The sequence below is a fragment of the Mus caroli genome, unplaced genomic scaffold, assembly GCF_978045245.1.
Source record: "Mus caroli unplaced genomic scaffold, Mus_caroli_1 scaffold_15, whole genome shotgun sequence".
NCBI classification, from domain to species: domain Eukaryota; kingdom Metazoa; phylum Chordata; class Mammalia; order Rodentia; family Muridae; genus Mus; species Mus caroli.
The window spans coordinates 9,104,764-9,122,697 of NW_028227270.1; the positions used below are offsets into that span (position 1 = coordinate 9,104,764).

At 43.9% G+C, this 17,934-nt stretch overlaps 1 protein-coding gene across 1 annotated transcript in view; it reads right to left on the reverse strand.

Annotated features, from left to right (window-relative positions):
• Positions 1–17,934, reverse strand: part of Ankrd55 (ankyrin repeat domain 55) — a 101,662-nt gene that overhangs the window by 48,953 nt on the left and 34,775 nt on the right. The window contains exons 2-4 of the mRNA XM_021180417.2: positions 17,097–17,219; positions 12,330–12,460; positions 8,170–8,279 (exon numbers count right to left, since the gene is read on the reverse strand). Of these exons, the coding sequence (XP_021036076.1) occupies positions 8,170–8,279; positions 12,330–12,460; positions 17,097–17,219 (364 nt within the window). The remainder of the gene's footprint in view (positions 1–8,169; positions 8,280–12,329; positions 12,461–17,096; positions 17,220–17,934) is intronic.

Genomic DNA, 17,934 nt, shown 5'->3' on the forward strand with positions numbered 1-17,934 from the left:
TTGGACTCAGTGGGTCTTGGAGAAGCCTCGTCGGCACAGTAGAAAAGCACCTTCCCAGGCCAGTCCAGTAAACAGCCCTGTTTGGAAACCTTTGAGAAGGCACTGGCAATTGCTCAGTGAACTTGATGATGAGAGCTGAGAACATGCAGGCAGAGAGGCTCAAGTGATTTTTATAAGGATTATTTGAAAAAGAAAGCTGTTTAGTTTTATTCTCCAATCCAACTTTTCTTCTCTCTCTGTGTATGTTCTGTGTTCATGTGTCCTATGTATGTACATATTTATGTTCATGCCTGTGCGTGCATGCATGCACATATTCGTATGTGTGTGCATGTGTACATGTGCGCGTATACATGTGTGAATATGTGTGCCCATGCATTTGGGTGTGTGTATGTATGTGTGGAGTGTGTATGTACTTGTGTGCATGTGTGTGTGTGTGTGTGTGTGTGTGTGTGTGTGTGTGTGTGTAGAGGACAGGGGTGGATATCAGATGTCTCCCTTAATTGCTATTCATCTTTTTTCTTATTTTGACAGGGTCTCTCACTGAGCCCAGAGCTCACTGATTGTCCAGGCTGCCCTTGTCAGTGATGCCCAGAGTTTCTCTTGTCCCTGACTCCTCGTCCCCAACACTGGGTTTAGATTTGAGTTGCCATGATTTTCTGTGCATCCTAGGATCCACACTTGGGTCTCTGTGCTTGATGGAAGTCATCTTTCCAGTCCTTCTACTCGGTTTTCACTCATCTCAGCTAAGATAACATCTCAAACCCTAAGCATTCAATCACCACCAACAAGAGAGGAAAAGGATGCTGGACCATTCATACTGCCTTCGGAGTAGACGCGGTGCAAGGAAGGTTTGAATAGGGATGAGATCGTCCTATCGATGTGGAATGGCTTGCGAAGCCTGGGTTTGAGTCTAGCTTTCCCACTGTCTTTGGGGGAGCTAAGCTGCTGCTGGAGCTTAATTCCCACCTCACTGCTCAGTGACCTCCCTATGCATAACAGCAGTGGAGCGAAGGGTTCAATGGCTGTAGCAGGCTGAGAATTCCTTGCACAGAGGTTTGAAGGAATGGGCTAAGACTGTGAGCAGAGCCTCTCTTTTACACTTTCTGAATTCCAGATTCATTCCTTTATCTGATAGGTAGTCATTATAAAAATAATTGAATTGGGGTGACGCTTTCCGTTTCTGTAATTGTCTCGCCTCTGGGTATATTTTCCGTTCTGGTTGCTTTATGGATGGGAGTGAGACTGAACTGATGACTGTTGCCTCTCTGTGTCTCTCTCTAGTGGTCGCTTGTAATCTCTAGCGTCCATTTGGTTTTCAGTGGGTGTAGAAGTGGGAGTCAAGAGATGAGCTAAGGCAGTGGTTCTCAACCTTCCTCATGCTGCGACTCTCATGTTGTGCTGACCCCCAACCGTAAACTTATTTTTGTTGCCACTTCATAACTGTAAATCTGCTACTGTTATGAATGGTAATGTAAATATTGGATATAGAGGATATCTGATATGTGATCCCAAAGGGGTCACGGCCCACAGGTTGAGAGCTGCTTAGCTGGAGCCAGTGTTGCTCTCTCAGCTAGCCCCAAGGTAAATGTCTCCTCTGTACTCAGACAGGTTTTCCCTTGTGGATCCAGTGGAATGGCTCCCAGGAAAGTTAGGCGCAGGGAAGACTAGAATAAGGGTAAACAGAGAAAGAGCCCATGTCACAACCTGGGTGGCCCCAAGATTGTGAGATGAATCCCTGTCACCATGGGCTTCTCACATTCTTTCTCTCTGCAATCCCTGGCTCTGGGGTTGACCTTCGAGGATGACATTAACCAAGTGTCCACACCTAGGATTTGGTTGTCAGTGAGAGTGTCTCAGGAGGCGGAACAAATCAGATTAGCTTCTGGCAATGAATGATTCCTTGACCCCTTTAGATAAAGGGGTGGGAATTTTTTTTTTTTTTTTTAGAATGTAAGTTTTGTTTTGTTTTGTTTTGTTTTGTTTGTTAGTTGTAGTATCTTACCGTGCAGCCCCATCTGGGTTTGAACTCCTAGGAAGCATAGGCTGGCATCAAAGTTGTGGTTCTGCTGCCTCAGCTTAGGACAATAGGTGTGTGTCACTGTGCTAGGTGCTGCTAGTTTCACTGGACTTTCCTTGGTTGCTACCTTTTAGAACCTCCTGACTTCTCTGTCTGAAGGGACAACCTATGCTCTTTAACTATTGGATTTTGAAGTCTTCAAGACTCATTGGTCTTCAAAGTTGGACATAAATATCCAGATGAAGAGCTCTCTCTCCCTCCTCCTCCCTCTCTTCCCCTCCCCCTCTCTCCCTCCCCTCCCTCTCTTCCTCTCCCGTTCCCCCTCCCTCTCTTCCCCTCTCCCTCTCCCCCTCCCTCTCTTCCCCTCTCCCTCTCCCCCTCCCTCTTTTCCCCTCTCCCTCCCCTCCCTCTCTCCCCCTCCCCCTCCCTCTTCTTTCCCTCCCTCTCTTCCCCTCTCCCTCTCCCCCTCCCCCTCCCCCTCTCTGGCATTGATTCCTTGTCCCCTTTAGATTAAAAGGTGGTAATTTTTTTCTGCTTTTTTGGGAGAATGTTTATTTTTTTGTTTGTTTTGGGGGTTTGTTGTTTATTTGGTTGATTGATTGGCTTTTAGCATCTTGCCATGTACCTCTGTCTGGCTTTGAACTCTGCTGACTACTAGAGGTTGCTATCTCTTTCTCTCTTCCCTGAAACTCACCACACTGCTGGCTAAAGCCACCACAAAGCACTCCTGCGATTCAGCCTGACCTAGAGACTAGATATTCTCTGTGAAGTCTGCTGACCCCTTGCTGTCCTGTGGTGTGGAGGTCATCTGACTTGGTCACCATCAACCTCAGCTCTGGAACACTTGCTGGCCTCAACCTTGTTCTCCTAGAGTTCCAGCATGATGCTATGGTGGCCAGAAACATTTCTTCTGCCATCCCCACTGGAACCTGTTCAAATTGCCCTGAGATCTCAGAGCAGCAGCTCCGGGCCACTACACACCAGGTATCAGGACAGCAAACAAGGATCCCCACAGCACCTGTCTTCCCTCATCCATGGCCATGACTGAATAACAAAAGATAGAGGACTGCCATTAGAATCCATACTTCCTACCAACAATCCAGGGGCCTTGGACAAGTTATAACATTCTCCGGGCCTCATATGTACGCTGCATCCTGCCCTTAGCCTATAGAGAGATTCAGGTTCTCTGGTTTGCATCTCCATATGTACAATGAAGAACATACCTTCTAATTCCTCGAGATTCGCTATAATTTTAAGTGAGTCAATGCTTATGATGAAGTCACTCTCATGTGCCCACCCCTAACTTTTCTATATTGGTTTATTTAAAAACAAACAAACAAACAAACAAACAAACAAAAACCTTGCCGAGTCTTGTCTTTTCTGGGTCTTCTTTGATCACCCTCAGGTGATTCAGGGGGCAGCAGGAATCAGCTAAAGACATCATAGGAGCAGTTTCCGGACCCTGCAGGCTCCCAGCCCTGCAGCTCAGTGATGGCAATGAATGGAGATGCTCCCCCCAAACCAGCCACCTCCCCTTCCTGTCCCTAATGCCACCTGGATGCAAGAGTGTGCTATACTGAAATATCCTCATCAGGCTACAGCATTAGTAAGTTATAGGATCCCAAGGTAGAGCCAGGAAACCCTTTGGCTGTAGTCAAGAGTGATGAAAAGATCCAGAACTGCTGGCAATGTGGCAGTGGGGGAGAGAGGGATGAAAAAGAAAAGAAAAAAAAATCTGCTAGTTACCATAGAGACCATGAAGCAGTCCTTCAGAACCTGGTGGATTCTTCCAGAGAAAATTGTTTCTTGCCTTTCAGTGCTAGCACCTACAGGGCTGTACAAACACAACTCTGTCTCTTTGAGGCTTTGTCCAAAGGATCCTGTCCCCACTTTTACCCAGCCAAGGGCACAAGGGAAAAAGCTCAAGGGACCTGAAAGGGAGAAATCTTGGGCTTGTTGAGAAGCTGAGAGCTCAGAGCAGGCTCCTGTCGGGCTAATGTATAAATCACACATCCCTGTGTCTGCTCCAATCCCCACTGCCCTGGCCCTTAGCTGAGGATGTGAATGCAAGCCAATCAGAGAACCTGAATCTCTCTGTAGGCTACAGGCAGAATGTAAGCGTCCCTCTGGACTGTTTAAAAGCAGCTTCAGTCTGAGGCTTTCCTGTTAATAGCCTCCAGTGAGTGTCACATGGGAGGAGCATGCTGTTTGAAAACTTAAGGGTCAGCAGATTTTTTAAGCCAGTGTAAACAGCTTTTCTCAAGGTCTCTGGGAGGGTGGCTGTTCATACTGCTTACTAATATGAAGAAAATACAGATGGACCTGCACTCACAAGTTGCAAAGGGAGTTTCTGGTGGAACTGAATAGCCTGAGTTCAATTATGCAGTCCCAAAGCAGTCTGTTTCCTTGAGTTTACACAACGGGGAGTGGATGTTCTTATCCCAGCATCCTTTGCAGTGAACAGGTATTGCATGCTGCTACAGGGCTGTGTGCACAAATAACTGTGTGTTTGCATGTACCCTCTGCAGACCTGTGTCAAGGTGGGAACTGGTGGGGTGGCAATAAGGGATCCTAGTCTTAAGCGCTAGCATTAGACTGATATTCATGTCTGTCTACAATCACACACACTCAGCCTTAATGCTTTCTGAGCACAAGGAATTAGGTACCATGATCAGTACTACGGCTAATAAATTTTCCTCTAATTCTGCCTCTCCTTACTTTCTAGAAAAGAAACTTATCTGCCTTGACATAGTAACTTGTCCAAGACAAAGGGGTTGGTCAGATGAGGCCAGAGTCAAGTTTAGCCTGACTCCCCGCCACTCTTGACTTCAACCTAACAAGGATCTTAGGTGACATTTGGTTACATAAATAAAAACAAGGTGAGTGAAGAAATTAGCCAGAGAAAACCGGGGCGGATGATGGGAAGAAAAGATGACCTACAGACCTGTGTGTGTTATAGGCAGGTTTCAAACTGAGGTTTGAACTTTCTAAGTCCAGAAAGTGAGACACCGGATCATAAACCACAGCGTTCCTATAACACAAATCCCATCTGTTTCCTCTGGAGAAGCGGAGCCAAGCTGCCCTTAGAGAAACCTTTTTCCTGTGGTTTCTTATATAGGACTTTTGAAGATGCTGTAATGAATAAAATATGATCTGATTGTGAGCCAGTAAATTTTGTAAGGCTGTTTCTCATAAGGCCTGGCAACACAGGCCAAGGGCTTGCCGATAAAATATGATCATTACAATAAACTCTGCAAGGCCCAGAGTGGCGGCTCTCAGGGGGACAGCAGATCCATCAGGCAGGTTTTCCTCATGCGTGTCAGTTTGTTCCTGTGCATTTGTCACAGTCCCTCATCCGTGAAGTGAGGATACAAGTATGACTTTGTATGTGGTGTATTAAATGGGTCAGAATTGAGAACGCTCTATGAATTTTGCTCAGAGCATGCTCATAACAATATCAACCTCCACATCACCATGATCTTCATCTTCATCACCACTATTATCTGCTGTTAATTTAAGTCATACCTAAGCACTCGCTATGCCTGTCTAAGGTTATACCTATGTACAGCCTGGTGAGATGGCTCGATGGGTAAAGATGTTTCCTTCCAAGTCAGACGACCTAAACTTGACCCTGAGAACTCACAGGGATGAAGGAGAGAACTTCTGAAAGTTATCCTCTGGCTCGCCATGTGAGCTGCATTGTAGACACACATACACACACACACACAATAAATAAATGAGTGATTTTATTTTAAAGGTCATGTCCATTTAAGAAACTCGGCTCACGTGCCTTAATGGAAGAGACGCGGCTTCTCCAGTGCAGCTGCAATGTTGGAAGATGCCTACAAAGCCAGACAAGGTCTCTTTCCTCAGAAAGCAATGCTAAGTGGATGCGAATGCTCAAACAGGTGGCTGCAGCCCAACTCTGTGACTTGGTTAGTTACTGCTTCAAACACCTAAAGCAGATGCAACTCTGCCATGAAATTTCTCAGTAAAAGAACCACTAAGTATCTCATTTTTATCAATTTACACTCAGAAGGAAGCTTTTAGGATAAACTGCTTCCCAGAGTGTCTGCAGGTAACTCAGCTACTTTATTTGCTGTCTATGGGTTGGTAAGGGTTTGACCCAATCCATTTTGAAGAAGACTAACACAAAAACACTGCTTTCAAAATACTTAACGACAGCTTTTGGATTTCAATAGATGAGCAGCATCGTCAAGCAGGATTTAACCATTCAGAATCAACTATCCCTTTACAAAAAGAAACTGTATCTTTAGCACATAGAAGGGGATTTATTGTTCTGGATTAAACTCATCAGTGGATGCTGGCTTGGTCATCAGGTGTTCAGAGAAGAAAAAGTCTCAACTCTTTGCTTTCAAAGTTCTACCTATGTAGGATAGAACCTACAGTGTTTAGAGATATTGCGGTCTACTATGTCCATGGAGCTAGGGGGCACTGGTGCATACCTTTCATCCTAGCACTCGTGTGTGTGTGTGTGTGTGTGTGTGTGTGTGTGTGTGTGTGTGTGTATGTGTGTTAATCAGGTGAATCTCTGAGTTGGAGGCCAGCCTGGTCTATAGAGTGAGTTTTTGGACAGCCAGAGCTACACAGAAAAAAGCTGTCTTCAAAAAAGCCAAAAACCAACCAACCAACAACCAACCAACCAACCAACCAACCAACCAACCAAGTCTATGGAAAAGGACATGTGCTTGAATGGGGTTTCAACTAATTATTTCAATGGTTGAACCTAGCTGACTCAACTGATCTTGAATGTAATTTTGCTTGAGAAGACTTAATTGACACTTGAGGTGTAGATGACAGAGAGAACTTTTCATCTAAATCTGAGTTCATCATTTCTGGCTCGGAATCACCAGAGGCAGAGAGATTGCCCTCCCAGGATTGTATTTCCTGAGGTTCATTCTATTGAAGTGTGTGCAAACGACTAGTCCTTCTTCATGGAAGAAGAACAGATGTGACCGGTGACACTTGCCTGAGGTTTTACAAGAATGAGCAAGGTATCTCTTTGCCCATCACCAGGTTAAGTGAGGGACATTCTGTGACCTTTGAGGATGCTAGCATTACAAGAGGAGAAGTGATTGGGTCCCTGAATCACCAGTAGAGGAGAGCCAGCCACCACCTAGCAACACTGACCTTTGGGCTGTGAAGTAAAACTTGAGTGTGAAGTGCTTGAAGGGCTCAAGCTTTGGGTTTTATTTAGTGCAATAACTATAATTACCACAACTTAAGTGGGCATTTACCTTTCAGAATACATAGCATTTAAAATTACTCAAGAGGCAGATAAAGTCACATAAGTTCAGTAATCAGGGCAGAATAATTCTTGCAGGGAATGTTTTTAAACTTATTTTCTCAAGCTCACTCCTGCAGAAACAGTATACTTTTATGACTAAACATTTGTACAAGCTGACGAAATGAAGCCTTTTCCTCCCTTCCTTTCCTCTCTCTCTCCTTCCCCTTCCTTTTCCCTTTCCTTTTCCCCTTCCTTTTCCCTTACCTTTTCTGAAAACAGGCCATTTGCTTACCTATGATATTTCCTGATAGTTAATGGTCTGGGCTTGCTCAAGGCTTTGAGTAAATTCTGTTATTTCTGGACGTGGTCCAAGATAACAAGCAGCGAGCCTCAGGGATAGACATGGAATTTCCCAAGCCTTTTACTTTCTATAAAAATGACTGAAGAAATCCTGTTATTTCCCCGCCACACCCAGACACCCCACCTAGAGGATGGTTTAACCCCTTCAGCTCCACAGAGCTTCAGGTCTTCATTCTGGCCCTGGGTGCTTAAGAATGAGGCAAGCAACCTACCCCCCTGTGCTGCTGGTCAGGGCCTGGAACTGGGAGATGCTGAACTACTACTAAAGGCATGTGGTACGCGACAGAGTATGAAGGAAGAGCCAAGCAGCATCATTGCGGTTTGTAGTAGGAAATGTTGTCACCAGCTGCCATAGGAGCTTTCAAAATGATGGAGATTGAAGCAGGAGGGAAGTAAGGCTGGAGTTTAAGGTTACTCTAGAACATTTAGTGTGGTCCTATCTACAAACCATGAGTAAGTCTTCTTTTTATCAGCCACAGAGGGGTGGGTCCCATACCCTTCTCCTGCAAAGCCTTTTCCACCTGGCGTGCTATGAATTGCTCACCTCACATCAGGCTCTGCAGTGGCAGCGTGCAGAGGTAGGCGGCCATTTTTATCTGGGATGTTGTGCTTGGCACCGTTTCTGAGCAGACTCACACAGCCTTCAAGCCAGCCCTGAAATAGCAACAGCATTGTTATATATCACAGCCACACAGAACACAGGCCAACATGCTTTCTATAGGTCTTTTTCATTTCGTTTTGCTTTGGTTGTTTTTGCCTTTCTTTCTTTCTTTCTTTCTTTCTTTCTTTCTTTCTTTCTTTCTTTCTTTCTTTCTTTCTTTCTTTCTTTCTTTCTTTCTTTCTTTCTTCCTTTCTTCCTTCCTTCCTTCCTTCCTTCCTTCCTCCCTCCCTCCCTCCCTCCCTCCCTCCCTCCCTCCCTCCCTCCCTCCTTCCCTTCCTCTCTCTCTTTCTTTTTCTCTCTCTCTCTCTTCCACTTCTTTGGTTTGGCTAGCAGCATGTTTAAGTTGAAACTATTAAGGACTACAGTTTCAACTCTGGCAGCTGAGCAGAGAAAGTCTGGGCTTCACATTCCCAGGGTTTCAGTATGGTTGTTGCCCTTCCCTATGCAGACAGACGCAGGCGCTGTTCTCCTGACTCTCCCATCATGTCCAGAACCACTCATTGGGATTCAACTGCCTCACATGTACTGCTCTGGTTCTCATGGGCCAAGGACAGCATGGGACAGGCTGTGGTCACCTGCTCCAGCCTCCCAGCATGTGGCTTAATCTCCAACTCATACATATCAACTGTCTGAGTTGGATAAAAACACCTGCTTCAACAAACTAGACTTTAATGCCACCTCTGTGTGTCCCAGAAACATTCCTGTGTTGAACGTGTAGACTTTCATTCTTTATTATTTTATGTTCTTTTTCTAATGAGTCAGCCTCATTGTGTTTACATATGTAACCCACACACCCTGCCAGTAGCTGAGACTCTAAGGCTAACATCCTGAGTTTCTGACATGAAGGCATAACTAGTGTTCTCCAAAGGATGGAAACCCATTGCAAGGTTTTACGGGCCTACCTATTTCCTGGGAAGCAGGGTGAATTCCCTGAATTCTAATTGTACCAACTGAAACTTATATTATCACCTTGCTGGCTAGCATTTCTGACTGGGCCGTTTTTTCTTGCTATCTTATGTTAAAGGACAGGAGTAACCTGAGGCTAGCCCTGCCCAGATTTATACTGCTTGCTTAGTTTATACTTCTTTAACTGATCCAACACTGTTGATAACCAAGTTTTATTCTCATTCCTAAACTGAAGGTCTCCTACATTTATCTACAACCCTTGTGCTTCTTGCCTGCTTATAAGCAGACAACTAAATAGCTGAACTTCTCATTGAGAGGAGTGATGTGACAACCTTTTATCCAAAAGCAGTATCTCTTTTCCTCTATTTGTATATAGTCAAGCCTAGAGATGCCCCTGTAGGATGAGATGGCTGAAGACTCTCTTCCTTAGTATGACAATTGGAAGCACCCAATCCCCAAGGGTTAATAATCTTATTCAAGTAAGAAAATGAGAGCAGGAAGAGAACCTTGTGGTTTTGAAGAGTCTAGACAATACGTGTCTAAACAAGAGCATATCAAAGTTTCTGGACCAAAGCAGGCATGGATGTGCAGACCTAGAACCCCAGATTTGGGGAGGTTAACAACAAAAAGGGTTAGGAGTTCAGGGTCAGGAGTTGTTAAGGGTCATCCTTTGCTACAGAGTGACTTGGGGGCCAGCCTAGGCTACATGAGACCCTGTCACAAAAATCGAAGCTAAATAAATATCATGGGCTATACTATCAAGTAAAGTCAGCTCTGTAGAATTGACCATCGATAGCTGTCTTAAGTAGAAGCAAATATTTGGAGACATTGTCAGGATTGATTCAAAGTTTACTAACGTACTACATCTGTTTCTAGTTGCTAATATCCAAATCATCAAGTTCTCTGCTTAAAAAAAAAAAAAATGAATCAGGGCGATCCAACAGCAAGGCACTTTGGGCAAACTTCAGAATTGCCCAAGCACTAGACTCATACAGTTTTTGAAAAAGCAGATCTTTTGGTGGAGTAAGCTTTGAAATATCTAAAACATTTTGCAATGTTTCTTGGAACTCAATGTGTATATGTGGTTTCCTTCAGTCTTTTTTTTTTTTTCCAGAAAGGAAATTTAAAAACCAATGAAGATATTTGAAACACTTGCTACCATTCTGAAGCAACAAATGAGTGTCCAATCTACCTTCTACCTGCTAGCTGGCTCCACCTTTTCCTTCAGGGGTGATAAGCTTAGGTTATTGTTTTTACTACACCTCAAAAATATGGATTGAGGCCAAAAAAGATGAAGCGATTTGCCCAAGGTCCCGCTTCTACAAATTTATTTGTACCCTGAGTTGAGACTCAGTTTCTAAGTGTCTCTTTTGTCAAGTTTCTCTTAATTGTCAAATCTAGACATTGCTGGATTTCATGGCAGCTCCCAGAATGCATCTCTTCCCAGTGAGCCTTGGGGACTCACACAGAGGCCAGGCACAGGGAAGCAGGCAGCCATTTGTTACCAATTGTTACCATTTCCCCCCCCCCCCCAGCATCATTTTAGAATGGCAAGGGCTGCCTGCAAAGATGCCGCCTTTCTACATTCCAAGTTGCCCCTCATAATTGATGTTTAGTGGGGCACTTCTTTCCAGTCCTTTCAAAATTTGAATTTTAGAGTTTGGAGTCTTTTAAAGACATATAATTTGTTTCTACCATATTATAGAGTCCAACGGCAGTCAACTTTAGAAGCCATCCCACCCTTTTCCTTTGACCGTTAATTCAAAATGTTGCCTGTTTTTCTCAGACACAAAAGGCTTGTATCAAGAGCAGTTGCACGTGTTACAAGGGAGGTGACCAAGACCTACATCTGTCTGAATACGGAGACTCACTCAGCTAACACATACAGAGCAGTGGTCTTCAAACTCAACTAGACACCAAATTTGCCAGGGAGGTTAGTTTAACCTGCAGCCTCCCATCCTCTACTCCCAAGCTATCTGAGGAGTTTCTAACTAAGGAAGTCTTAGCATACCTCAGAGCCAGCCTTTCAAACAAGACCTCTAAGTGGTATTGATCCAAGAGGCCTGTGGACCACATTTAAAAAAAATCGTTTCTGGGTCCTAGAAACAGAGTTTGCAAAGAGAAAAAAAATTAAAGTGGTCTCTGAAGAAAATCTCTGTGGGAATTGAGCAATGCATATTGCAAACTCTGAACTGTGTGGCAGGAAGGGGTGTCGAGTTTGGGGAAGGGAAGTGTTTTATTTTAGTGGGGCTGAAGGGGTGAATCTGTTGTGGGGGCTGGTTGGGAGAAATCCCTGACTATCAACTGTCAGCAGCAGTGAACCCAAGAGGCAACAGATGTGAGAGGGTAGCAGCCATGAAAAGAAGAAAAGCAATAAACTGTCCCGCATGGCCAGCAGGGCTTGTTTCACATGGATTTAAGCCAGCCCGAGGAGCTTGCAGAAGGACCATGGAGTGCATCTGAGAGGAGAGGGCTAGAGGATTTTCAGTGAGTCTTAACCACGCTTTGCTTTAATGTTGGGCAATGCTGAACTGAAATCCCTAGTATGAAGGATGACATTACAGTTTCTAATGTGAGCACTATGAACTGAGTGAGTTCTTCACTTGGCATTGCCCCTGTGGTCCTGGTACATCCCCGGTGCCCTAGTCCCTGATGCCCTTGTCCCCAACGCCTACATCTCCGACGCCCACATCCCCTCGCCCTTCCCAATTCTCATTACTTCTCACATTCTGCAGCCTGGAGCTTCCGCTCAGCTAATTTCCACCTAACTGCACCCCGCAGATGTTAACTGAATCTTCAAATTGTTACCACCCTCTGGGTGTTATTTAAGGCAGTCTTGTTAGAAATGCCAACAAGGGCCAGAAATGTCCCAAGTGAAAGTCTGGTGTTGAGATAGAAAATAACATTTTCTATCTCACATCACCTGTATGTTAACTCGTGAGTTCCAGGGCAGCCAGGGAAATAAATAAATAAAGGTACTTACGACCCATACAAGCCTTAAGGATAATAAGTAAAGCCTAAAATCCTATTCTTGTTGACCTACTGTATCAGTCCATAGGCACCATTCTGTGTGTGCAATTCACATGACATCTCAGTTCTCTTGTTCTGTAGCCCCATTAACAAATAGAGATTCATACCAGGTAGGTTGCCAGGCATAAACTGGTGCGGCCATATGCATCCTGTGTGTTAATGTTGGCACCCATCTTTAGCAGCAATTTCACTGTGTCCACTTGACGTCCCGAAACCGCGTGCATCAAGGGCGTGCATCCTGGAAGGAGACATTTCAACAGCCTTTACAAATGTTTAGCTTTCGAGATTTATGAGCAAACCGTTGGTTTGTTCATTCATTCTGATTTCCTGTAGCACAAATCCATCTGCTGGATTTTGTGGGGGCTGAGGAGAGCCAAGGGTGATGGTTTCTGTTTACATAGAGATTCTTTCGGCTCCCTCCGGTCATCGGCTCCCTCCCGTCAGTTGTCTGTGATTTTCCCCTCTCCGCATGCTCAGTTGTCTGTAGTAGTTGGTAGATGAAAGCACTTTGGGCAGGTGAGCAAAACTGGCTATTGTTGCCTCAGGGATGTGAATAACTCTCAGATCTACCAGGTAAGTTCACCCTGACTAAGCTGAAGTAGGTGCGGAACCTGAACCAGCTCTCAGTCCACCCAGGTAGCCAGGTTCAGCACACTTTTGGAGGTAACTGGTGATAAAGCTGGACAATGATTGCCTATCGTTGGGCTATACAAATTCTCAGTAGAATTCCCTTCACTGAACTCTTTCTGAATCAACACCACCAAAGTAATTTAGTTTTTCAGTGTGCTTTCTTGCTGAATAGAAATAGAGAAGCTGAGCGGTGGTGGTGCACGCCTTTAATCCCAGCACTTGGGAAGCAGAGGCAAGCAGATTTCTGAGTGCAAGGCCAGCCTGGTCTACAAAGTGAGTTCCAGGACAGCCAGGGCTACACAGAGAAACCCTGTCTTGAAGAAACCAAAAAAACAAAAACAAAAACAAAAACCAGAAACAAAGATGATTGGGCACATTTTGTTTAACTTTGAGGGGCTGTTGGAGCAAGCATGGAGTGTCACATTCCTTCAGACCAAGAGGCCAAGCTTGGATCCGACCTCTTGCTGAATTGACATGTGCTTAGATTCTGTTGAGCTGGAGACCCACCTTGAGCTTGTGTTTCTCCTCTGGATGAACCCAGCTGTGGTCCACAGAGATCCTGAGAATGGATGGATCTCTGGGCTGCCGTTCTCCTTGAATATGGCAGCTGGCAAGCCAGCATCCCTCCTTTTTAATATTGAAGCAGCAATGAAGTAATTCTTAGAAGAATAGATTCTTCCTTCCCCTTCCCTTCTTTCTCCTTTTCTCCTTATCTTCCCTCATCTCTTCCTTCTTCCATTCTTCCCCACTTCCCTCCTTTCTCCCCACCCCTATCGCCCTTCCTATTAAGTACTTACAAGCCTTGTGGTGATGCATGCACTCGGAGGGAAATAGAGGCAGGCAGATCCCTAAGTTAAAGGCCAGGCTGGTCTACAGAGTGAGTTCCAGGATAGTCAGGGCTACACAGAGAAACCCTGTCTTGAAAAACCAAAAGTAAGTAAGTAAATAAATATTAAAAGTTGAAAAAAGAGCTGGAGAGATGGCTCAGTGGTTAAGAGCACTGACTGCTCTTCTGAAGGTCCTGAGTTCAAATCCCAGCAACCACATGGTGGCTCACAACCACCCATGAGATCTGATGCCCCCTTCTGGTGTGTCTGAAGACAGCTACAGTGTACTTACATGTAATAATAAATAAATCTTTAAAAAAAAAGTTGAAAAAAAAGAAAAGTACAACCATTAGAGGGGAAAGAATGGACATAATAAATAAGAAAACGAAGCAATTAGTAAATCTGAGATATTTGGTAAATAGAATAAATTAATTTTACATACTATTTTTATAAGATTCCATGCTCTCTGAGCAGTTTACATCAATCTTGAGGTTGTACTTTCTATGCAAATTTCTTCAGAGAACAAAGAACAGAAATTTACCTTATTAACAGACAATATTTATTATAAAGTTATGACAGCCAAAACAAGAAATAGCTCAACAGTTTAGAGAGGAGAGTTCAGGAAATACTCAGATCTGCATGGAGCATCCCTGCATAGTTCAGGTGACATTGGACATTGGTGGGGAGGGCCAAGATAGTTAATAAGTATGTACCGACAAGCTGGCTGTACATAGGGACAGGCTTCCATGTTTTCTTCCAGATTGCCTGTCCATTTTGTCTCTACTCTATTTGGATCAGGTTTATGCCCTCCTCTTGTACCTGTGATCTCTGAATTCATGCCTTAGGACTGTCTATAGCGACAGCTAAGTTGTGGGAAAAGCACACATTGCTGCTGCTCTCTTGGATATGTGCACTTCCTTTTCTTGCCTCTGTTCTAGCCTTCTGAGTTTATAGCGCATTGAAATTAGGTGCAGAGAGTGGGCCCTCCTCCTCTGTTCCTGATCTCAGAGCCCAGACATTCAGTCTTTAACAACTGAGGGATGCTGCAGATAATCTTAGAAAAGAAAATCAGAGAAGGGGTCTTGCCAAATTGCCTGGCATAGACTTGAACTCATGCCTCTTGTGCTTTATTCTCCCGAGAGGCTAGAACTATAGGCTCATGCTACTGCGCCTGGCTTTGTTCTCTGTCACATTGAGAAAAAGCTCCTTTCCATTTCTATGTTCTGAGATTTAAAATTACAGATGTTTATTGAATTCTTTGAAATGTGTCTGTGCCAACTGATGTGATTTTTCTTCTTTAACTAGTTGGTTTATGATTTTATCAAGTATTGATATTAATGCAATTTTAGCTCATAAATATAGCTAAGAAGTATTTTCCTCTTTTCTCTTTTTGAAAGAAATCATATGAAAATAATGCTGATTATTCTGGAAAAATTTTGTAAATGGATCAGAGAGATGGCTCACTGATTAAGAACATTTGTTGCTCTTCCAAAGGACCTGGGTTTAGTTCCCAGCACTCAGAGGTTGGCTCACAACCATCTGGACCTCTAGTTACAGAAGATCTGACACCCTCTTCTGACCTGGGCCACCAAGCATGCACATGGTATACAGACAAAATTCAGGCAAAGCATCCAAACACATAAAATAATCCTAAACAATAAATAAATAAATAAATAAATTAATTAATTAATAGTAGAACTCTACAGGACCATCAATGCCTGAAGGTAGTCCTCTTTAAAAATTTTTAAATTATAAATTTAATTTTCTAAATACTTATAGGAATATTCAACTTGCTTTGTACCAGGACTGTTAACAACCATTAATTAAGTTTATTGCTGGTGTCCACTGTGGTATTTTCATGCATAGATGAACAGTAGTTTCTAAGGGAAGCTAACCTCTTCTCCTCCTCCCAGTTTATTTTATTTTGAGCAATTAATCCATTCATCTAAATTGTCAAATTTACGTGTGTGAAGTTGTTTGCAGCATTTCTGTTGGGACTGTAGTGATGTCCTTGTATTCCCAAGAGCAGGAATTTGCATCTCCTTCAGTTAGCTTTTCTTGACAGTGCTACAGGTTGTTCCTTGTTTTTTTTTAGATTTTTTCCCCCTATTTCTTTTGTTTTTGATTTTATTTTTTTTGTGTGTGTGTTTTGTTTTGTTTCGAGACAGGGTTTCTCTGTATAGCCCTGGCTGTCCTGGAACTCACTTTGTAGACCAGGCTGGCCTCGAACTCAGAAATCCGCCTGCCTCTGCCTCCCAGAGTGCTGGGATTAAAGGCGTGTGCCACCACGCCCGGTTAATTTCATCTTTTCTTGTTTCCTCTCTCCCACTCCGTGTGTTTTGAGATTATTTCGCTCTTCTTCCTCTAAGCTTCTGAAGCAAGAATTCATACAGATGACGGAGGTGCTCCCTCTTATGAAGCCATGTAGAGGTGTAGAGTCTCTTCCTAGCTGTGATCAGTCTTGGCATTTTGCCTATAGAAAGCAGGTTTTCAGAGGCTTTTCTTCTGTCCGTGTCTTTTCTGTGTTGCCAGCTCCTTCAGCCCCAACCCTGGGATATACAAGGCAAAAGGACACTCCAGAGAACTCACCACCATGCCCGTCCTTGGATCTAAGGACTTGGTCCTTCTCTTGGTCCCCAGAGTTATTTTAGTCATCATCTCCAGAGTTCTTAGTTGTATTTAGAAAGAAGAGAGGTGGAAATACAACCATGATGTGGTCTCAAGGGCCAAATTCTTACATTTCTCCAACATCCATTTCTGCTCTTCCTAGATACTTGTTATAACTACTGGTGGTCAAAGAGAGGGCTCAGTCCCCAAAGTGCTTGCTGTGCAATCCTGAGGCCCTGAGTAGGTTTCCCAGAATACGCATAGGAAAGTCAGACATAATGTTTTGTACTTGTAATATTGGCCCAGAGGGAATGGAGACAGGCAGATACTTGGGGCTCAGGCAGCTTAACGTACTGGGTGAGTTCAAAATTCCAGTGAAAAACCTTGTCTCAAAAAATAAAATGTATAATATCTTAGAAATGACACCTGAGGTTGACTTCTGGCTTTCACACACACACACACACACACACACACACACACACACACACACACACACACACACACACACACACACATACTTGGTCAGTCTTACAAAAATACTGGAAACAACCCACTTCATAATAATATATGAAGTATAATAAGTGAATAATGAGTAAAAGGTGCTGAAGTTCTGTGTCCAATGTCATGCTGAAAAATGCCAAAGGATTCTACAGAGCCACAGGCAAGATGCCTGTAGTATCTTGTGGTCAGTCAAAAAGAATTTCACTAGTGTTGCTCATCTCAAAAGACCATCTCTGAAAGGATAAAGCACTTCATCCCAGGTTTAAAAAAAAACAAAAACAAAACCAAAAAACCTCACAAACAGCTCACCTTCACTGTCACAACATTCCAGGATGGACGGATCCTCCCGAATGACGGCAGTCAGAGAGTTGACATCTCCATTCGATGCTGCCTGATACACCATTGCCAGGTCGACTTCTTCAGATGAATCACCTGCGTGAACCAGACACTCTGTTAGTATGTAGAGTACGTTCACTCAAAGAATACCACAAGACCAGATTGTCACCCACACAAGTGAGTCACTAAACCTCCCTCCTCAGTGACTCCAGGCAGAGGCTGAGTCAGCTTAGTCACATACTCCTTTCTGGAAGGGACACTTCTGAAGAAAAGTGGGCCACTCTAGGTCATTTGCAACACCACCACGTGTTGGCAAGGAGCCTTGGGATTAGGCACTCTTTGACATGTTATGACTCTTTGAGCGTTCTGGTTTCCCATAATTAGAGAGACCAGCAAGGGAAGAAGGCCAGTGTCTGGGCTTCAATCTATTCTTCAAGACCCAACGCATGCTATAGTCTTCTCTTTTGCTTGTTTCCTGTTTAGAGTCAAGTTCTCGTGTAGCCCAGGTTAGCCTTGAATATTCTATATAGCTGAGGCTGATCTTGGATTGCTGATTCTCTTACATCCATCCCTTGTATTTGCAGATGTTGGCTGCTATGCCTGATTTTATGCAATTGTTGGGCATTGAAAGCATGTGCTTTCTAGGTAAGCCCTCTACCAACTGAACTACATCCATGGACTCATGACCTGTCTTCTTAGTACCTCAGTTCATCCATCTTTGGGAAAAGCATTATGCTCCTCCCTCTCTTTCCTCCAGAGATGTTCTGCACCTTGATCTTTGCTGACTGTATCTCCAGATGCCTTTATCCTG